The 20,833-nt window shown below is 39.5% G+C and overlaps 1 protein-coding gene across 1 annotated transcript in view; it reads left to right on the top strand.

The window, feature by feature from the left end:
• Window positions 1-20,833, top strand: part of MTMR8 (myotubularin related protein 8) — a 43,452-nt gene that overhangs the window by 10,283 nt on the left and 12,336 nt on the right. Inside the window, exons 4-11 of the mRNA XM_024555214.2 lie at window positions 1,219-1,347; window positions 2,505-2,639; window positions 5,610-5,742; window positions 7,365-7,474; window positions 13,129-13,254; window positions 14,132-14,181; window positions 17,605-17,805; window positions 19,580-19,708. Coding sequence (XP_024410982.2) covers window positions 1,219-1,347; window positions 2,505-2,639; window positions 5,610-5,742; window positions 7,365-7,474; window positions 13,129-13,254; window positions 14,132-14,181; window positions 17,605-17,805; window positions 19,580-19,708 — 1,013 coding nt within the window. The remainder of the gene's footprint in view (window positions 1-1,218; window positions 1,348-2,504; window positions 2,640-5,609; window positions 5,743-7,364; window positions 7,475-13,128; window positions 13,255-14,131; window positions 14,182-17,604; window positions 17,806-19,579; window positions 19,709-20,833) is intronic.

The raw sequence follows: 20,833 nt of genomic DNA, 5'->3' as shown, positions 1-20,833 counted from the left end.
ATAGCTTTTCTGCACAGGGAGTCATTGGTGTTTAAGTGGTATCTCTGAATTGATGGATCTTTACTTACAGTTTTTTACTATCATTAAAAGAAAGAAATTGTAATGGCTTTCTGATAACCGTTTTGAATATCTGCTAGACAGCAAGACTGATGAGCTGTCACTTAGCAGGGCCATTTGTGAGGTGGCTTGTTAAGATCATACTTGACAGGAATGAGTAGAGGTGGGGTGGATTCTTTTTGGTTCCAATACGTGTCTAAGTCCCCCAAATGAGCTCTGAAATATCTGTGTTGACATCTTGGATGCATGTGGCTCTCTGAGTTGAAAGGGAAGCTCCATTTATTTCTCTTTATATGACTCCCTCCTCCAAAGTTTAAGTCCAGGTAACAGGATAGTTATAGAACTTTTTCTCTATCAGAGTTCTGCATTGTGAGGACATTGACTTTAATTAGTTACATAGAACATTGAATCTGATCTATCTCGAACTTTTTGGCTGTTTGTATTTTTATTTGATCCATTGTCAAATGTTTATGGGTGTTCTTTACTTAGAGTGGTGATCGGAGCTAACTTGGCAATGTCGTCTGTGCTATTATAATATTTTATCACTGTCTCTTTAGAAAGATATATTTGGTAAACACTAAAAGCTGGTGAATTTGACAATATTTATCAGTCCTTTTGTAGAGTGAATGTCACACCTAAAACATCATTAGAAAAAATAAAATAAAATAAAAAAACATCAACTATTCTACCCCCAGACTAGTGTTTTAAAGGCCCTCAAGATGTTTATACTAGGAGCCCAGTATGCATTTTAAGAAAGAGTAAATCATGTTCTCTTCTTTTATACCTGTCTGCTTTATATTTGAGTATATTTGTTTTAATACACTTATTTACAATATACATTGTTTGCTTTGATAACAAAGTGTACAAATTCCAGGATAGGGTCATATGTGTGTTTCTACCTGCAATGTGCATTTCTACCTATATTGTTGGTATGTTTTCTTCTTATGTGGCTTAATACCTTCCTTTCTAGAAAATAATGGCACACTTGGCAAAGCTATTACACCAAGGATATTTATGTTCCTATTTCTAAGGAATGCATGATTCTGGATGATAAATAGCAGACAGCTAGTGTTTGAGTAGTTGCTATTCCAACCTGCTGGTAGCAAGTGAAAAATGTAAAAAAAAAAAATATTGAGTTTAAAAAAATGAGTTTTCTTTTAGATATGCAGTACCTACCCTCCTGAAATAGTGGTTCCTAAGTCTGTAACCTTGGGAACGTTGGTTGGAAGTTCGAAGTTCAGAAGTAAAGAACGGTTACCTGTGCTCTGCTACCTCTACAAAGAGAATAATGTGAGTTAAGCAAACTTCTCTCGTGAGAACTACACTTGGCTCTAGAAGACCTGGGTTTCAGTCCCACCACTGCCACTTACTGGCTGTGTGACCTCAAGCAAGTTACTTCCCTGACCTTTAGTACTCTGAGGGTTTTTAAGTGGGTCACAAGAGGGAAAAACATATGTGTACTTTGTAAATTGTAAAGTGTTGTACAAATGTTAAGTGGCATTTTTAGTGTGCTCACTTGTTTCTTTCCTTCTCTGTGGTCTCCAGCTTGATGGGAAGTTGTTGAGTGAAAGGATGTTTGAGGACTCTGGCCTTTTACTGGAACACAGATGTCCTTGATTCTTTCTCACTACTTTTCATATGATTTAAGGTAGTGGGAAAAAGCACTTAACTCCTTCATTTGAGTCCCCTTCCATAGGAAGGGATAATAGTTCTTGCCTCTTCTGGTCATTCTGAGATCTGGAGTTAGAGAAATAGTCATTTTCTCAAGTAGGTAAACTATTCAGGTGCTAAAAGAGTATATGAAATGAGTGGGTGTTTTTGTGTCAAACTATCAAAGTGAGTAGACCCTTAAAAACCACACTACAGTGCAGTGCAGTCCATTGACTACTCATTACTAAACATACCTGCTAAATAGCTATATTGTTTTTATATTGACATGGCTTTAAACAAACTAGCCCCTCTGATTTGACATTAATGCATGAACCCTGCTCTCTTAAGACTAAATCTCTGCCCTATCTTGAAATCTTCTGCCACTGCAAGCCTCTGGTTTATATGAGTGATATGACTGGGACTCTAAAAGAGCAGGGCAGTTTCAGAAAAATACTAACCTAATACATATTGAGAATAGAGTCTTATTAAGGAAGCACTCAAGATGTGGTTTTCCTAGTCTGGATTTGCTAAGACTAGGTCGAGAATCCTCACCACATAGAAGGGGAAAAAAGACTATTCTGAGCAGCAGTTTGTGGTAACACGGCTCGCATGCCTGGGGAAGGCAGGAGACTGAGCCCTATGTCAATGGAACAGCTGGGCTTCAAAGCTACATCTTTCTTTGCTTCACTGTCCTGAGTTGGTTCATCTTCTTTCTCTGCTCACCAAACCTGGGATCAAGGAGGCTTTTTGACCACCTGTGCATATGATCCCTCAACTGACACATTTTTTCCTTACAGGCTTCCATTTGCCGCTGTAGCCAGCCTCTGTGTGGGTTTTACACTCGCGGCGAAGATGATGAGCGCTTGCTAGAGGCTATTGGACAAACAAACCCAGGGAGCCAGTTTATGTATATTATAGACACAAGACCGAGGGTATTTATCAGTGACCTCTTTGATATTCTTACTTCACTCATTTTGTAATCCCCGTCCCTACATGTTGAGCTCTGCAGTGGTATTGGGAAAGTTATGTTTGTGTATGTGGGCTTATTGTGTCAGACACTGTGTAAAATCATTTTCGCAAGCCACTGGGAGCCCATTTTCGTAGCCTGTCACTCACTGTTGAGCAAGACTGTGAAATGTCCTTGATGCTTTCAAAGGTACTTTGAACAACCTGGCTTTGCCACCTCCTGAATTTGTGACATCTGACTTGAATGCCTGGAGGCTCTTTGATATTCCCTCATCTTTTTCACTAAATCTATTCATCAATGAGAATTTTCAGTATTTTCCTTCTGTGGTATAAATTTACTATCAGATAAAGTACTTCAACTTAACATTATGTTGGCAACATTAATACCAACGTATCTTTTTGTATGTATTAAACCACAGTGGGTGAATGATATTTTGACATCTCCTCAAGGAGTTGGGTTCACAAATGTCACTGCTATATGATTAACAGAAATTCTTTAGTTTATGTGGTGGTAATTATTTTAGCACCCAGCACTATTCACTGATTAAGTGTTTCCCAACTCAATGAAGTGAACTTTAAATCTTGGTCCCAGAAAAAAAGAAAAGATCAGGAACATAAGTTTGCCATGGATTTTGGCAGTGGACATGGCCCTAGTGAAATTGTTTGATCTTTCCAAGAGCCAGATACTGTGTGCTTTGTTACAACGTGTTTTTTCAGGCTCTGTCCCTTTCATATGTGAGTGTGACAGAAAGGAGGGCCCTCAGATCAACCTAAGTATCAGCCTAAACTCTTCTTCATTAATTCTTTGACCTTCCTCATTTTGTCTAGCTCTGTAAGGGATTGTCAAAGAATTAATTGTGTTCCATGAGGCAAGTAAAGGACAGACTCCCTTTTCTTAAAGGATGTCCCTTATACAGACAGCTCCAGAAAGAAATATGTTTGTAATTTGATGTGTGGAGTGTGGCTGACTAGGAGGTTTCATTGTTCACTAGTGATTGCTAAGTCAGTGATTCAGATATAAGCCTAAGCCAGGTGGTTGTGGCACAATTAAGCAACTGGCTGTGCATGAAAGCAGATCATGGCCTTAGACAGCTGCCTGCCCCATTTTGGGGATCGCTCACTGGCCATTCTCCAGAGCCACTACCTAGGGCTGACTGGGCTCAAGAGAGGAAATCTTCCCTTTCTGCTCAGGCGCTATCTGAATTTCTCCTGAGTTTGCTGTCTTGCTTCAATCATAACTACATCTGCCATTCCAGATTGGAAAAAGTTTAATCAAATCTGTATCTGTCAAGATCAAATCATCTTAAAATGGTAAAGGGAAACATACCATGCTTTTGAAAAACTGAAGGATTGGTGCTTTTTGTCCAAACCCAAGACCAAAAAGCCCCTTTAACAGGTCTCCTTTTCCTCTCAGAAGGCCTAGAAATATCTAGCAGCCTTCCCCTTCTGGATGGCTAGATCTGTACTTTTAGTAGAAACTGTACTGTAGTTGTAAAAAATTACATTTTTAGGAGTCAAACAAACCTGGGGTCAGATCTTCCCCTCGGCCCTTATTCATATGATTCTGGTTGAAGTTGGTTCAGCTCTCTTGAGACTGTTTTCTTATGGGAATAATAAAAATACCTATCTTGAAGGGTTGTAGTAAAGATTAAATGAAATAATATAGGTAAAGGACCTAGTACAGTGTCTGGTACATGCTAGGAGCTCAATAAATAATATATTTCTTACCTACTTGAACATCAGGCTGCTAATATGGAGCTGTTACTCAAATCTGCCAGACATATTCCCAAGGATTATATAGTAATACCCTGTAGCTAGCTATCTGCAGTAGCTGGACTTTTAGTGCTGCCCTGACCTGGAGAGGGGCTGCTATAATTAATTGTTTTGTTTGCTGAAACATTCATCAGTCATAGCAAACTTCCTTGCTACGAGGTGGCTGTTGCTTGTACCTCCACAGGTGTACCTTTGACATTTGTCATTAATGTCATGGAATCTCAGTGGCATCGTCTGTGTGATAAGTAATCAAAATTACCATCACATTTCTTCCTTTAAAAGTATCTGGCATTCTAAAGAGAGTATGTTGACACAAAGACTATTTTCCCTGAATGTGTTAACATGAAAGGTTTCTGCTTCTGAGGGTTTAATGGCATTCTTTTCTATTAATACAAAAATGATACCCTGTCCATATATATGCTCCTCCTGTCTTTTAAAATGCACAATACTGGGAGATGAGAAAACAGGCTCGGACAACAAAACTATTTGATTAGTAAGATGGTTATCATCATAGAAGTTATTTTGGCCTTTTTTCCTAGTTATTGTGTTAATATCTCCTGACTACATCTCATTTACTCTCTATCCTGCCCAATATTCTTCTTATGACCTAGAAATATTCTGATTGTCACACGCTGAACAAAGTGTTAAAAACAGGTCTGGGTATCTCCATTTCATTTTATCAGTGAGTGAAAGTCATTTCTCTTATGCATGTTTTAGACATTTTTCTAAAATAGTTATTTAAAATTAATTGTCCCTAAAGTTCTTAGACTTCTTTCTAGAACTTCTCAGTTGAAAAGATTTTTGAATTTTCACGTTTCCCAGTGTAAAGCCATTTCAGCTGAAAAAACATTTGTTTGTGATAAAGCTCAAAGTTATTTCAGTTCTTCACACCAGCTATCCTCATAGTTGCCATATCCTTGAGTCTCTTAAGCAGGGTTTTAGTAATAAAACAAAAACACTCAGTCTTCCTCTATACTACTCTGTTACTTAAGATAACCTTACCTAAAAACCAGTGAAACTCTCTCCATTCCAGAATGTGCTCTGATTTTACTTCTTTTTCAATGGATAAGATTTAAAACTGTGTAGAATAAGGCATTGAGATTAGTGAATCCTGTTATTTTATCACCTGCCCAATCTGCTCTATTATTCCTCAAATATTGCAGTTGAATGCCTTGGCCAACCGAATAGCTGGGAAGGGGTATGAAAACGAAGACTACTATGCCAACACTCGCTTCAGGTTCATGGGCATTGAGAACATCCATGTGATGCGGAGCAGCCTGCAGAAACTCGTGGAAGGTTAGAAGGATTTCACCTTGGATAGGCCAGAGCCCATAGCTTTGCATACATATACATACATATATATATCTATACATCTCTCTCTACACACACACACACACACACAACATGCTTGATTTGGGGTAGACCATCAAAGCAACTAGGTGAGCAGGATCAATAGGTGATAAGGTTTTTAAACTATAGTATGAACCCAGCTTGCATAGCACTGAATTATAGCAGTCTTGGTCTGGCAGAGGAACTAAGATGTTCAGTTTCACAACCCAGTTAAGTCCATTTGGGTTTAGTTGCTGTGGAAGTCATTTCTCTCTATAGAATTACAGAGGCTGGTGTTTAGGGGTAGATAGGTCAACATAAGTATAGATGAATTTGGAATTCATTGCATCATCCTCAAGGTAAGAAATCACCTCATTTAATCTACTGTAAGGAGTCAGTTGGATTTTATCACTGTGCTGATAAAGGGGCTGGATTTAGACTTCAAAGGAATGAAGCTGATGTCAGACAATATGGGTCATCTGTCATCACTGCAAAATAATTGGGGACAGAGTGGGGACAAGGTGAGATTGGGGCTTGATGGGACCCTTGATTCTCAAACATTTCTCTCAAAGCCACTACCCAGGATTCCATGATGCGGTATGACAACTCAGGAAGAGACGGTGAAAACCTGCCTTCTTTAGTGAACTCCCTGTTCTTCCCCTCTTTTCTTCAATTTTGTTCTTAGGTTATAGGCCAAGAGCTCTCCCTTACATGGTCCTTATTAAACCCTGTTTCAGCAGTCTGCATCCTTTTTAGAGTATTAGTGTTCCTCTTCCTTGGAACTCTTCTTCCTTTCTTTTTTGTCCCAGAATATTCTATAGGTGTACAGGAGAACAGGACTTTTTACAGATTTTTGAGGCAAAAGATTGCCCTCTGCTGGATAACTAGTGCAAAGTACATGAAAATTAACTTTTTCCCTAATCCATTGAGACTGCACAGAGATGCAGGGAGTAGGTGAGGGTGTGGGAGTACAGCCAGATATTAAGGGCCTGAAGAGTTAGGATGAGTGGGTAGAATTAGGATTAAATGTGGGTTTTTTAAAGAATTTTTTAGAAGATTTTATGTATTTTTGAAGAGAGGGGAAAGGAGGGAGAAAGAGAGGGAGAGAAACATCGATATGTGAGAGAAACATTAATCAGTCGCCTCTCACACACCCCCAACTGGGAACCTGACCCACAACCCAGGCATGCGCTCTGACTGGGAATCAAACCAGCAACCTTTCAATTTACAGGCTGGCGCTCAGCCCACTGAGCCACACCAGCCAGGGCAAATGTGTTTTCTAATCAGAGGACATGTGAGTGTTTTCCTGTGGCTACTGACTCATTCTTCTGGCTCTTTTTTCTGTGGAGATTTCTGTGGGCTTGGGGTGGGTTCTACAGCTCAAGAAAGCAGAGACCAGCGGTGGAAGATATGGTAGGCTCTAAGCCCTAATCCTGTCCCTGACTCACTGTGTGGTTTCTGTCTAATTATTTCAGCTTTCTGTGCCTCAGCTTTCTTGTTTACAAAATTACGATCCACTTTTTCCTCTTTCTTGGTAAATAAACTGAGGTTATTGTGAATTTCAATATCTGCTTCCCTTTCTACCTTAGTTTGTGAATTGAAAACTCCAACAGTGACTGAATTTCTTAGCGGCTTGGACAGCTCAGGGTGGCTGACACACATTAAAGCTATTATGGATGCTGGAACTTTCGTTGCAAAGGTAATAATTAGGACTTTTAAGAACTTGCACTGACTTTAATTATGGGATCTCTTCAGGTAGCAGTGTATCATGGTAGAAAAAAAATGGAAAAGAAATCTTAGTTTCCAGATTCACCTCTGCTACCAATTCACTGTGTGCCCTTGGTCAAATCTTGTCCCTTTTCTGGGTGTCAGTTTCTTCATCTGTGAAACAAAGTGGTTGGGCTAGAATCTAATGGTATAAAGTTTGTGGACTCCACAGAACTATTTGGGAATATTATTGACCCTCTCCTTCTGGAAAAATATACATACGGCTATGCATACAGAAAATGGGCCTTAATTTCAGAGGCTTCCCAGATCCCTGACCTCAGGTTAAAAACTCCTAGATGATTTCTATTGGTCCTTCCAGCTCAGATATTCTTTGTTGTATTTTGGTGTTGATTTTAAGGTATCAAGTATAAGTAAGAGTGGGTGTAAAATAAATGTAGAGCTTGTATATCTATGGTATTCAGACCTTTGAGTATAAAGCAGACCTTTTATGACTTCTTTCTGTAGGTCTGCGTCCGAATGGAGTCCAGGCAGGCTTCATCACTCTTTCATGCTGACATTTATTTTCTGACTATTTTCTGACCTCCAGAACCCTAGCCTCTGTATCACTGGTTAGGTGATGTAAAAAAAAAAGAAGAAGAAGAAAATGGGAGTGTACATTTTCTCATTTTGAAGTTTTGTCTATATGTATTCCTACATGAGAACGCTCCCTCTTGGCCGTACCTCCCCCGGCCCCCGCCCCATTCTTTGTAGAAGTAAAAGGGCAGAATGACTTTTTACCACTCTGCTGTCATTTTCTCAGTTGAAACTAATGAGATATATAAATATAACCTCTGGCTTAAAATGTTTCAAGAGTATATGTCATTAATTGCCTTAAATATCTAGCCCTCATGCTTTTTACTTCCTAGTCCTGTTGTCTACACTTTTTATTATAATATGCTACTAATGTTTACTCTGTGACCCACTTCATTATTTCAAGCCCACTGTTCTAACCGTTCTTCATACTGTTCCTTTTTCACACGCCCTATACACATACATCTATATTCCCTTTCTGAAGCTGACTTCATTAGGCCAAAGAGAGTGAGGATAGAAAAGAGGGATCAATTTGATAGACAGTACAACCTTATAAATACTGGTTGAACGTTTTTTATTCTTTTGTTGTTGTTGTTCAAGTACAGTTGTCTCCATTTTCTCGCCACCTCTTTGGCCCCGCCCCACCCACCCCCACCTCCCACCTTCAGTCCTTCCCCCCTTTGGCTTTGTCCATGCGTCCTTTATACATGTTCCTTGATGACCTTGAGTGGGTGAAAAAGAAAGGCCTGGGATTGCGTGGTTATCTTGTGCTCCCCATCTCCAGCACCATGTACCCCTGATCACAAGCTTGAAAACTCAATCAGCCTTGAATTCTCTCCCTTCCCCTCCATCTGGCAATTGCCTACTTCTGTCACTGCTACCTCACAAGTGTTTCTCAAATGTATTCATTCTTCCCAGCCTCAACTGCTATTTTCCTAGTTAAGACATTCCTCATCCCTTGCTTACAGTAATAACTACACAACTTGTTTACTTTTTTATTACTTGTCGCATTTATTTTTTAATTTTTAATTTTTTTCAAAAAAGATTTTATTTATTTTTAGAGAGAGTGGGAGGGAGGGAGGAAGAGAGGGAGAGAAACATCAATGTGTGGTTGCCTCCCGCACACCCCCTACTGGGGACCTGGCCCGTAATCCAGGCATGCACCCTGACTGGGAATCAAACCCAGGACTCTTTGGTTTGCAGGCCGGCACTCCATCCACTGAGTCACACCAGCTGGGGCTGATCTTTGCTGTATTTTCATCTCTTTGTTGCATTTGGCATTGTTAATCCCTTCCTCTTTGAACTATTTTTGTAGTCCTGGTTTTAATCCAACTACTTTTTCATGGTTTTCTTTCTACCTTTCAGGCTGCTTTTTCACAGGCTGACTCTTGTAATATCCCCCTTCCTCTCCTTTCCCTTTAAAAGTCACTGCTTTTCCAGGCCTTACCTTTTTTTACTTTGGTCTCTGCCTGGACAGCAGCAGCCATGCCCACAGTTTCCACTACCATCTCTATTTACATAGTGAGTGGTCAAATCTGCACTCTGGACTTTAGAGTTTCCAGCCCCCTCTTGGACTTTAGACCCACATATCCAATTATCCACTGGGTTCACCATTGGATGTCCCTTAAGTACTTCAGACTCACCATGGCCCAAACTGAAATCTTTTTTTGTTTTTTTTAAATATATTTTATTGATTATGCTATTACAGTTGTCTCATCCCCCCCCCCTTTATTCCCCTCTGCCCTGCACACCCACTCCCACCCACATTACCAGCCCCCTTAGTTCATGTCCATGGGTCGTACATATAAGTTCTTTGGCTTCTACATTTCCTATACTATTCTTAACCTCCCCCTATTTTCTACCTACCATTTATGCTACTTATTCCCTGCACCTTTTCTCCCATTCCCTCCCTCCCCACTGATAACCCTCCATGTGATCTCCATTTCTGTGATTCTGTTCCTGTTCTAGTTGTTTGCTTAGTTTGTTTTTGTTTTTAGGTTTGGTTGTTGATAGTTGTGAGTTTGTTGTCATTTTACTGTTCATATTTTTGACCTTCTTTTTCTTAGATAAGTCCCTTTAACATTTCATATAATAAGGGCTTGGTGATGATGAACTCCTTTAACTTGACCTTATCTAGGAAGCACTTTATCTGCCCTTCCATTCTAAATGATAGCTTTGCTGGACAGAGTCATCTTGGATGTAGGTCCTTGCCTTTCATAACTTCACATACTTCTTTCCAGCCCCTTCTTGCCTCTAAGGTTTCTTTTGAGAAATCAGCTGATGGTCTTATGGGAACTCCTTTGTAGGTAACTGTCTCCTTTTCTCTTGCTGCTTTTAAGATTCTCTCCTTATCTTTAATCTTGGGTAATGTAATTATTATGTGCCTTAGTGTGTGCTTCCTTGGGTCCAACTACTTTGGGACTCTCTGAGCTTCCTGGATTTCCTGGAAGTCTATTTCCTTTGCCAGATTGGGGAAGTTCTCCTTCATTATTTTTGCAAATAAGTTTTCAATTTCTTGCTCTTCCTCTTCTGGCACCCCTATTCGGATGTTGGAATGTTCAAAATGGTCCCAGAGGTTCCTAAGCCTCTCCTCATTTTTTGGAATTCTTGTTTCTTCAGTCTGTGCTGGTTGACCATTTATTTCTTCCTTCTGGTCCAAAGCATTAATTTGATTCCCAGTTTCCTTCCTATCACTGTTGGTTCCCTGTGTATTTTTCCTTTATTTCACTTTTCATAGCCTTCACTTTTTCCTCTATTTTGTGACTATACTCAGCCAATTCTGTGAGCATCCTGATTACTAGTGTTTCGAACTGTGCTTCTGGTAGGTTGGCTATCTCTTTATCACTTAATTGTATTTTTTCTGGCGCTTTGATCTGTTCTTTCATTTGGGCCATCTTTTTTTATCTCAGCACACCTGTTATGAAAGGGGCGGACGGAGCCTTAGGTATTTGCCAGGTTGAGGCAACCCACCTTACTGTGTTGTGGGGGAGGGGTCTGAGAGGGAACGATGCTGCTTGTTCAGCTCTCTGCTGGCTTTCAGTCCACAAGCACCGTGGGCCCTTCTGGTGCTGATTCCTGGGTAAGTGGGTTCGTGTATGTTCTAGGACCCTGTGGGTCTCTCCAACAAACTCTCCTGTGAGGCTGGGAATTTCTCCCGCTGCCCCAGCCCTCACAGGTTTTTTCAGTCAGAGGTTTTGAGGCCTTATTTCCCCGTGCTAGAGCCCTGGGTTGCGAAGTCTGTCTGGTTCTACAGTTGTTCCTCCTGGTTTATCCACATGCAAATGTGGGACCACTGGCTCCACGAGCCACCACCTTGCCATGAGTCCTCTCTGCCCAGCTGCCCATCTCCACCCCTCCTACCAGTCTGGATGAAGGTTTCTTCTTTAACTCCTTGGTTGTTGGACTCCATACAGTTCGATTTTCTGGCAGTTCTGGCTATGCAAGGAGGCACAGGGTATCTACCTATGCCTCCATCTTGGCTGGAAGTCCCCAAACTGATATCTTCTTACTTACTCTTCACACCAAGTAAAACTTGTCTCTTCTTCTGTGTTCAGTATTTATACATTTCAGAATCATCCTTGACTCTTCTCCTTCGTCCCATATCCATTTTCATACTTACCATCCCTCTTCTCCTTTTCAGCCCCATTACCACTACCTTAGTTCAGGCCTTCTTTGCCTTTCACGATTTTAGTGGCTCTGTAACTGGTCTTCCTAAATCCAAACTCATGTCCACCCAGTCCATTCTCCTTACTCCCACCACAGTGAGCACGTCTTATCATGGCACTCCTCTGCTTTTAACACCTCAGTGGCTCTCTCTTGTCACCAGGTGAAATGCACATTTGCCAGGCTAGCCCTTGCCCTTCCGGGCAGGCCTTTCTCTCATCCCCCTCATTCCAAGCCTAGCTTCAGTCAAGGTACTTAAGAGTTCTTCACCTATGTCATACCTCCTTGCCTTTCTACATGCTGTCATGTTGTGGCCCCTGCCTGGAATGTCCTTTTCTCATCAATCTGCCAAATGCCTACTCATCTGACAAGCCCATTTACACTGTCTCCTGTTCTTTGGTTATTTTGTGCCTTTTTTGTACCTGGTATGGACTTTTATTATGTTAGTTATCATTGGTTTGTACTCGTTCTTGTAAGTATTTGTCTCCTTTGTATCCCTACTGCACACGGTCATGTTTGTTGAATAGCCACTCGGTAATTATTGGTAGGTGGGTGGATGAATGAACGAATGAGTGAATACATTAATTTCCTTCTCTTTTCTCCCTTGAGGAAATCCTTCTCTTTCTTCAAGGCTCAAGCTTCCCTGGCTCCTACAAAAGGATATAGTTACTATACATTACTAGAAAGCAGTAGTTTTTTCATTGTATTGTATTTATTTATGCGATATTTACCTTTAGTCTCCCTAGTTTGTGAGCTCCTTGAAGGTAGAACTGAGTCTCATCTTTGTATCTCTAATATCTAGCACATAATTGGCACAGAGAGATACATAATTAACTCTTAGAATGAGAAAGTGAATGCTCAATATCCATCGTTGCCAAAATTGCCCAGGTTGGGTCACTACCCAGATCTTTACATCATTCTGATTGTACAGAAACTGACCTAAGACTGGTAAACCTCTCCATCTTAAGTTGGAAGAATTTGTTAGTAAGACTAAATGTCTGAAGACTCCAGAGGAAATTATTGTCAGATCTAGGACTGGAATGCAGAACCGTTCTGTATTTTGGGAGCATGAATTCTTCCTCTTGCCCACTCCTCTCTCTGATAGTTGATTCTTGTCTTCAGAAGTTTTGTGAATTTAGAACTCCCTCATTTTTTTAATGCTGAATCATGTATTGGTTTTCATTTTCCTTTCCTGTTCAGTAAGTTCTTTTTTTTTTTGCACTCCATTTTTTCATTCTCCATAAAGTATGCCAATATTATGATAAAAAATTAATGTAGCCCAGTAAAGCCAGGTCTTCTGTGCTATAGAGATGGTGTTTGGCAAGCCTATTTATTCACCAAGCATACTATGTAAAAGTTGTTGATGCTACTTTTTGCCTCTTATCTTCACAGGCCATACAGGTAGAAAAAGCCAGTGTCTTAGTCCACTGTTCTGATGGGTGGGACCGCACAGCACAAGTCTGCTCTTTGGCCAGCATCCTCCTAGATCCATTTTATAGGACATTCAATGGTCTCATGGTAAGAGAGTGAACAATTGTGTTTTACTTTGCATGAGTGAAAGACTGGATAAATCAAAAAGCACTTTCAACCAACTTGTTTTCTACAGGGAGTTCCAAATCTATAAAACTAGTTCTGTTTTTCAATTTAGCTTCTTTCTACCAAAGTAGGCATTTACAGTCTATACAGTTTGTGTTGCACATTCAGCATAGTCTCCTACCTATCAGAAGGTAAGTTGAATGTAATAGACTGCTGTAAGGGGTCGGAGAGACTCAAAAGTGTGCAGAGCTGAAGTAGATGACTATTAACTAGGCTAGCAGGTGGGTTCATCTTCAACATGTCAGCTGTTTGGGTATCACACTCATGGTTGTTTTCTGGCGGTGAATCCAAAGCTTCTTAGTTGACCTAAGAAACAGAACTCACAAAGGAGTTTATCTCATTTTTTAGAAATGCTTTTTCAAAAAAAAAAGACAGACAAACAGGTGAAAATAGGGTTGTACCAAGATTTGTTCTTGGTACAAACCTGAGTACTGACTTTGGAGTCCTGTTTTTTCATAGGTTGAATTTAAGATTATGTTGATCAGTATTGTGTTTAGTTATGTCTCAAATGGCTTGCCACACATCATATAAAGGCCAAAGGAAATATGACACTGGATACATACCCAGAATAATTTCTCCTGAGAGCATTTGAAATTTGAAGGAAGCCTGTATAGACCCTTAAAGGAAATACAAGTTACTTACTTAGTAATCATTTGGGAAATTAACTTTTTTTATTATCAGTTCAACCCAAACTGGTACAAAGTCCATTTCAGCAAAGTGTTTGGATATTTTTATATAAATGGTTAATTTGTTTTATGATTTTCCTAATGCAAACTTTTTTTTTGGTATTACAATGAAGATCCTGATTGAGAAGGAATGGATATCCATGGGCCACAAGTTCTCCCAAAGGTAAAAAGATCCTCATTTTAAAGGCGGAGGCTATGGAGAGGTCATTAGGGTAAGGTTTGTCAAAACCCAATATGTTCTTATATGAAGGAGCAGTAAGTTGAACATGGCAGAAATCTCTTTTCATCAAGAAGTATTTCAGGCACTGTGCTAGGGAATTAGGGCTACAAAAGTGGCTAGAATATTACCTCTTCCTTAAAAGTGTGCAAGTAATTTTATCAAATTCTTAAATATATTAAAGAAGAACAAGGCATCACAGACCATGGAGGGAAAAAGTGCTTAACTCTGCCTGACTTTGCTTAACTCTGCCGGAAGAAGTCAGGATAGGCATCCAGGCATAGGCAGCATTTGAAGATGAATGTTGGGGGATGGATAGGAGTTTGCTAGACAGAACAGCAAGCTGAGGAGGGCATCCAGGCAGAGGGAATAATGTGTAAGATAATGCACCTTTTAACATTTACAGAACAAAGAAAGGTGCAGATTTCTGTTCTCTAGTAAGAAGTGGTATAAGGGCTTACATGTATGTAGTATCTGCTATAAGGAAGACAGCCTCACTGAAGATTTACCTATGTTATCAGACCAATTGACAAATACTTACCAAATACCTAACAATGTGCAGTATACTGTATTAGACACTGAGCTGGTTTCAAAAGCACATAAATTTTTTTTTTAATTTTATCAGGAAGTTAAAATTAAGGTCACATTCTCCTCCATTGGTGTGTATCAATTTAATTTCATTTGATTACTGGGGGAAGGGTTTTCAGGAACAAATTTAAAGGGCACATGGTCAAAACCAAGGTGGGGTGGAAGCAGGGGAGGGAGGTGGGGATGGCTGGGGTGGCGGGGAGTGGTGGGGGATAAATGCAGACAACTGTACTTGAAGAACACAATACAATAATTTAAAAAAATAATTTCATTTGATTACCATTCCCAGTCATTTAAACCCATCCAATCGCTCTTCCTTCATCAGCAAACATTGGGCCAGGAAATATGCAGGTTTTGAGGAGACTATGTTGAATCAAATATGGTCTCTGTCTCTTCTTTTACAGAAAAGAAAATCGGTGGTGACATTGTAGTTTGATAAACGCTATGACAGAACATACACAAAAGAACCTAACCCATTCTGGGGCAAAGAAGGCTTCCTAAAATTGGTGGCATTTTAGAATATTCAAGAATATAAGGTTGAGGATTTAAAAGAGACAGTGGGTGTTTTGTAAAATAAGATTCCTAAAGAGACAAGAAGGAGTGAACAAATGAAAAGATTAGTGAGCCCTGGCCAGTGTGGCTCTGTTGGTTGGGCATCATCTCACAACCAAAAGATTGTGGGTTCGATTCTTGGTCAGGACACCTGCCTAGGTTGCGGGTTTGATCCCTGGTCAGGGCATGTATGAGAGGCAACCAATCAGTTTCTCACATCGATGTTTCTCTCCCTTTCTTCTTCCCTCCCTTCCCTTCTCTCTCTAAAATCAATAAGCATGTCCTCTGGTGAGGATAAAAAAAAAGAAAAGATTAGCTGAAGCTATAACTAAGAACACCTCTTCTATGGAGACTGGATGGAAGGACAGGCAGTGTAGGAACTAACTGTGTTAGTGTCAGAGACAGAAGTTAGATATTTTCTCTTGATGGCCTTGATTTTTTTCAGTGACACTGTAGGCACCAGTGTGAAACAGATTAAGGATTTGATTAGATAGCTTAAAATTTTCAAGAGCTGTAAGGTTGATGGGAAAACAGTGTTAAGAACGTACATAAAGATTGGGGAGCAATTACATTGTAGCTGAGTATGGAGACTTTATTTTAAATGGCATCAGTTTGCGTGGTTTTATAATATTCTCCAGTAGCATTCATCAGTCAGGGTTTGGGAGCAGAGAACATAGCTTTTTAGGTTCATCTATAGTTTAGTTTCGAATGAGAATAATGTCAAGAAAGACCAGAAAGTTGAAGAAAATGGGGAGAGAATAGTTGATGAAGCAGCCCATAGAGCATAGGCCGGAGAAGGAAGAAAGGGAAGCCAGCAGGAATCTAGCAGGTTGAGAGGTCCAGAGATGAGGACTGGAGGAGGTAATATGAGCAGCCTTTGGAAATATACCATATGGTGGTCAGAGTAGGATATTGAGATTAAAATTGCAAAGTCGAGTACGAACCTCTAGATAACTTCAAGAACCAGCCTATGGCCATGGATATGGAGGGTTGATAGTGGGGTAGAGGAAAACTTGGGTGAAAATCATTGGATTTGAGTTAGTTAAGGAACCTGCTAAGTCACTGTAGGCCATCTGCATGGACCACAAAGATAAGACTTAAGACAGGAGTCAGATCCTTCAGAAAACATGGCAGAGTGACCCAGAGATTGGTATAAGACAATAGTGAGGAAGGGGAAGGTAGTGTAAACTGCACAGCAGGACCCATAATGGAAGTGTTTTTTAGAGAGTGAAAACAATAGTAGAAAACAGTGGTGGAAGCAAGGAGAAAGCTGATCCCACCTCTGCCACGTTTCAGGGTTATGCTTTCTGAGAGGGGAATGATGAGCATTCTCCATTTGATTTGGGCCCCAGGAAGAGATGGTGTCCTTGGCGAGACATATTTAAGTTAAATAAGAAGGTGGAACATACAATGTAGAATATGAGGATGCCATGTTTGTTTTCAGGGGATAGTAGAGTTGGTAAAGAGGGCCTCATGGGAGAGGAAACATTAAACAGTTCTAGGGTGGGGTTTGTTCATTCATATAATAAGTGTTTATTAAATACCTATTTCATGCCAAGAACTGTACTATAAACAACATAGTTATGGTACTTGTTCACATAAGAGTTAAATGTGGCTGTTTAAAATTAAATTACTTAAAATTAAATACTACAATAAAAATTCAGTTCCTGCCATGGCTGGTGTAGCTCAGTGGATTGAGCGTGGGCCTGCAAACCAAACAGCCACAGGTTCAATTCCCAGTCACATGCCTGGGTTGCAGGGCAGGTCCCCCGTAGGGGGTATGCTAGAGGCCACAATACATTGATGTTTCTCTTCCTCTCTTTCTCCTTCCCTTTCCCTCTCTCTAAAAATAAATAAATTAAAATAAAAAAATTCTGTTCCTCAATCACACCAGCCACATTTCAAGTGCTTAATGAGTTAGTGACTACCATATTGGACAACACAGATATGGGACATTTCTATCATTGCAGAAAAGGTCGGTTTTAAAGATGGCGTAAGAGGAAATTGAATAGATGACCAAAGGGCTTACAGTCGATGACAGTGAAGGAATGCCAGTAGTTAAGAGGTCTGTTGGGTTCAACAAGCTTTGAGATTCTGCATGACATTTGGCCTGAGATGTATCTTTCCCAATGCCAACAGAAACGAAAGGTGACCTTGTTATAGCTTATTCCAATAGTGTGATACCTGATGTTAACCACTGTCCTTTTTACCTTTATTTGCATCTCTCAGGTGTGGCCATCTGCATGGGGACTCTAAAGAAGTATCCCCTGTCTTCACCCAGTTCCTAGACTGTATCTGGCAATTAATGGAACAATTTCCTTGTGCCTTTGAGTTTAATGAAATCTTCCTGCTGGAGATCCATGACCATGTTTTTTCCTGCCAGTTTGGGAACTTCCTTGGAAACTGCCAGAAGGATCGGGAAGATATGAGGTAAATTCAGTTTGTGAGAAAACACTGAATAGGGAGATAGGTAGGTACAAAAGGAATATGCCAACACCCTAAATTTGAGACAGAAGTTCAGGAAAGGGGAGATGGCATGATAAAAAGAACTTTTGAAGCATAAAGCACTCACTGTTTGCATGGGGATTCCTCAGAACCTCAGATTCCTCCTCTGTTAGAGATGATAATACCTACCTTTCAGAGAAATCACTTGTGTCAGAGATCATGTAATGACAGCTCATTAGCCAATTCTAGCTCAATGCGCATGTTTTGTTTAGTGTGTGGAGTATTTTTTAAACTGTGAATTAGTTGCCAACATTTAAATATCAGAATATTTCACATAAAAATCCAGTTATTTTAGGATTTTGTCCTAAATAGGAAAGCTATTGTGCCAAGATATTCTTCTGCAACCAGACCTTTCTTAAACCCTCTCCCCAGATGCTTTTAGACACATTAGTTCTTTCTAGGCATTAAAACTTAAGATCTATTCCATATTCTTTTTTCCACCCTCTTAAAATGAAGCTGATATATCCTAGAATCATTCCCCACACAAATCTGAATCTCCATTTAAAAGTACAGAAGTTGAACATTTTAACACATATTAAAATAGTGATTACTTAAAACAGACAGAAGTATCATTCATTCATAAAAGGAAAAGCACAGGATGTAGAATCAGAGAGACCTGGGTTTACATTTTGGCTCCGTTACCCTCTAGCTATGTTAACTTTAGCAAATTAATTTTTGGTCTCATTTTCTCATTACTAATTTGGAGATAAACTATCAGAAAAAATTAATGAGGGATTTTACATACAGTCCGAAACAGTATTTGACATATAGTAAATAATAAATATTAGCTACCTTACCCTGCAGGATTTTTTTTTTCTGTTTCTAACCAACAACAAATGAGAAAGAAAGATATACAGGGCCTTTGGCCTCCCTGGAATGGTCTGTAACAGTTACAAGACTACAATTTTAGGTCCTACCACCCCTACCACTCCTCTTTGTTCTCTTCCTTGAGATGATGTGTGCAAATGACCTTCACATACATGGTCATGCAGCAGCTCTCGTGGGGGGCCAGTGGATCCCGTGCTTTCTCAGGAGTTAACTAAGGGGCTTCCTTGCTTGAAAAGCAAGGTCCCATGGTCTCAACTAAGGTATAATAGTTAGTCTTACAATATAAATATCACAGTCTTTAGGTGCTCACATAGGATAACTTACAAATATTTGCTAATATAAGTTACCAGCTGTCTTTCGCCACTTTCTACCTTCTAAGAGGAAGAGAAGCTGGCTCGAAATGAAATAAAATATAGAAGAACCAGAAATTCGCCCTTTAGGCTATCTGTTAACTTACCAGAATTTTAAAAACTATTCCAGATTTTTTTAAAACTGGAAAGGTGACCAGTTCATAGACTCCTGGATTTAGAAGAGACCTGAGAGGTCACATTATATGAATGAGAGGACAGGCCCAGAAAAATCCAGGGTCATTCAAGATCACATAGCTACTCCACAGCAGAGGTTCTTCAATGTGGAACTCTAACTTCTTGCTCATTTAAAAATGGGTAAATTGGAGTCCAGAAAGCTCATTATCCAATCAATGCTCATTAGCTCCTTACTGCCATTTTCCTTCTGTCATATCCTATCCGTCTCCCTTGAGTTGCGTTACTTATTAGTAATATTTGGCTGATTATCTTGTTCAAAGGACTATTGAGTTTACTGGCTTACTGCTTTTAATTTGGGGACTTTTTTTTTTTTTTTTTTTTTACAGAATCTATGAGAAAACCCATTGTGTGTGGCCTTTCTTGGCTCAGAGGACACCAGACTTCAAGAACCCTCTCTACAAAGGCTTAAATATGCATGGGGTGCTCGATCCTAGTACTATGCCCTGCAACATTCAGTAAGTTCCTGAGCTGTCCCCTTCTTTTTAACAGCAGGCCTCAGGGCCTTGGCTTCTTTGACTCCTTGTGTAGCTGCCATCATCTCCACAAGTCTGGGTATGGAGTAGACACTCTCCCCACATCACCCATTCCTTGCTGCCCCGGAAAACAAAGTCACCCTCCTTTTGGTTTTCAGGGTTTTGCTGTTCCTCGTTTAGGGAAATAAACAAGAAATAATAGTTCATTTGTAGTAATACAACCAGTCAGGATGTTGCTTCAATCCTTAGTCTTTCCTTGTATCTTCCTCTTCTTTCCCATCCTTTCCCCCAACATAGAGAAAGACAAACAGAGAAATAGAAAGGGTTGGTATCATTTCCTATACTTTTCCAAAAGAGTATAAATATAGGCTGTTGTGTTCACTGACCACAACTGAATGGAGTGTAAGACAGAGCTGAATATGTTTATTATCTCTAATAGTTTATTTTGCGTATTCCTTAGGATTTTATATGTATAAGATTTTGTCATTTCTGAATAGATATTGTTTTACTTAGTCCTTTCCAATATGGATGCTTTTTTTTTAATTTATTTTTTATTGTTATTCAATTACAATTGTATGCCTTTTCTCCCCTCAATATGGATGCTTTTAATTGCCAAATTGCCCTCATTAGAACTTCTTGGACTGTTTTTTAAAAGATTCCTACTATGGTTTCTTTGATCAATTGGTTATTTAAGAGTGTGTTACTTAATTTCTACATATTAGTGAGTTTTCTTACTTTCCTTTTATAATTGTAATTGATTTCTAATTTTATTCTACTGTTGTCAGAGAACATACTTTGCATGATTTCAATCTTTTTAAATTTATTAAGTCTTGTTTTAAGACCTAACATAAGTTATATCCTGGAGAATGATACCTATTTTTTAAGTGATGTGTATTATTTGAGAAGAATGTGTATTCTTTTGTTGTTAGGTATAGTGTTTTATTATGTCTGTTAGTTCACATTGATATATAATGTTGTTCAAGTCCTCTATTTTCTTAGTGATCTTCCACCTCCTTTTTCTGTTCATTATGGAAAGTGGAATATTGAAGTCTCTAGCTATTACTATAAAACTCTATATTTTTCCCTTCAGTTCCATCAACTGTCTAT

Source organism: Desmodus rotundus, chromosome X, assembly GCF_022682495.2.
Source record: "Desmodus rotundus isolate HL8 chromosome X, HLdesRot8A.1, whole genome shotgun sequence".
In the NCBI taxonomy this organism is placed as follows: domain Eukaryota; kingdom Metazoa; phylum Chordata; class Mammalia; order Chiroptera; family Phyllostomidae; genus Desmodus; species Desmodus rotundus.
Note: the sequence above shows the minus strand (reverse complement) of the source record. Positions and strands in the feature narration are given on the sequence as shown.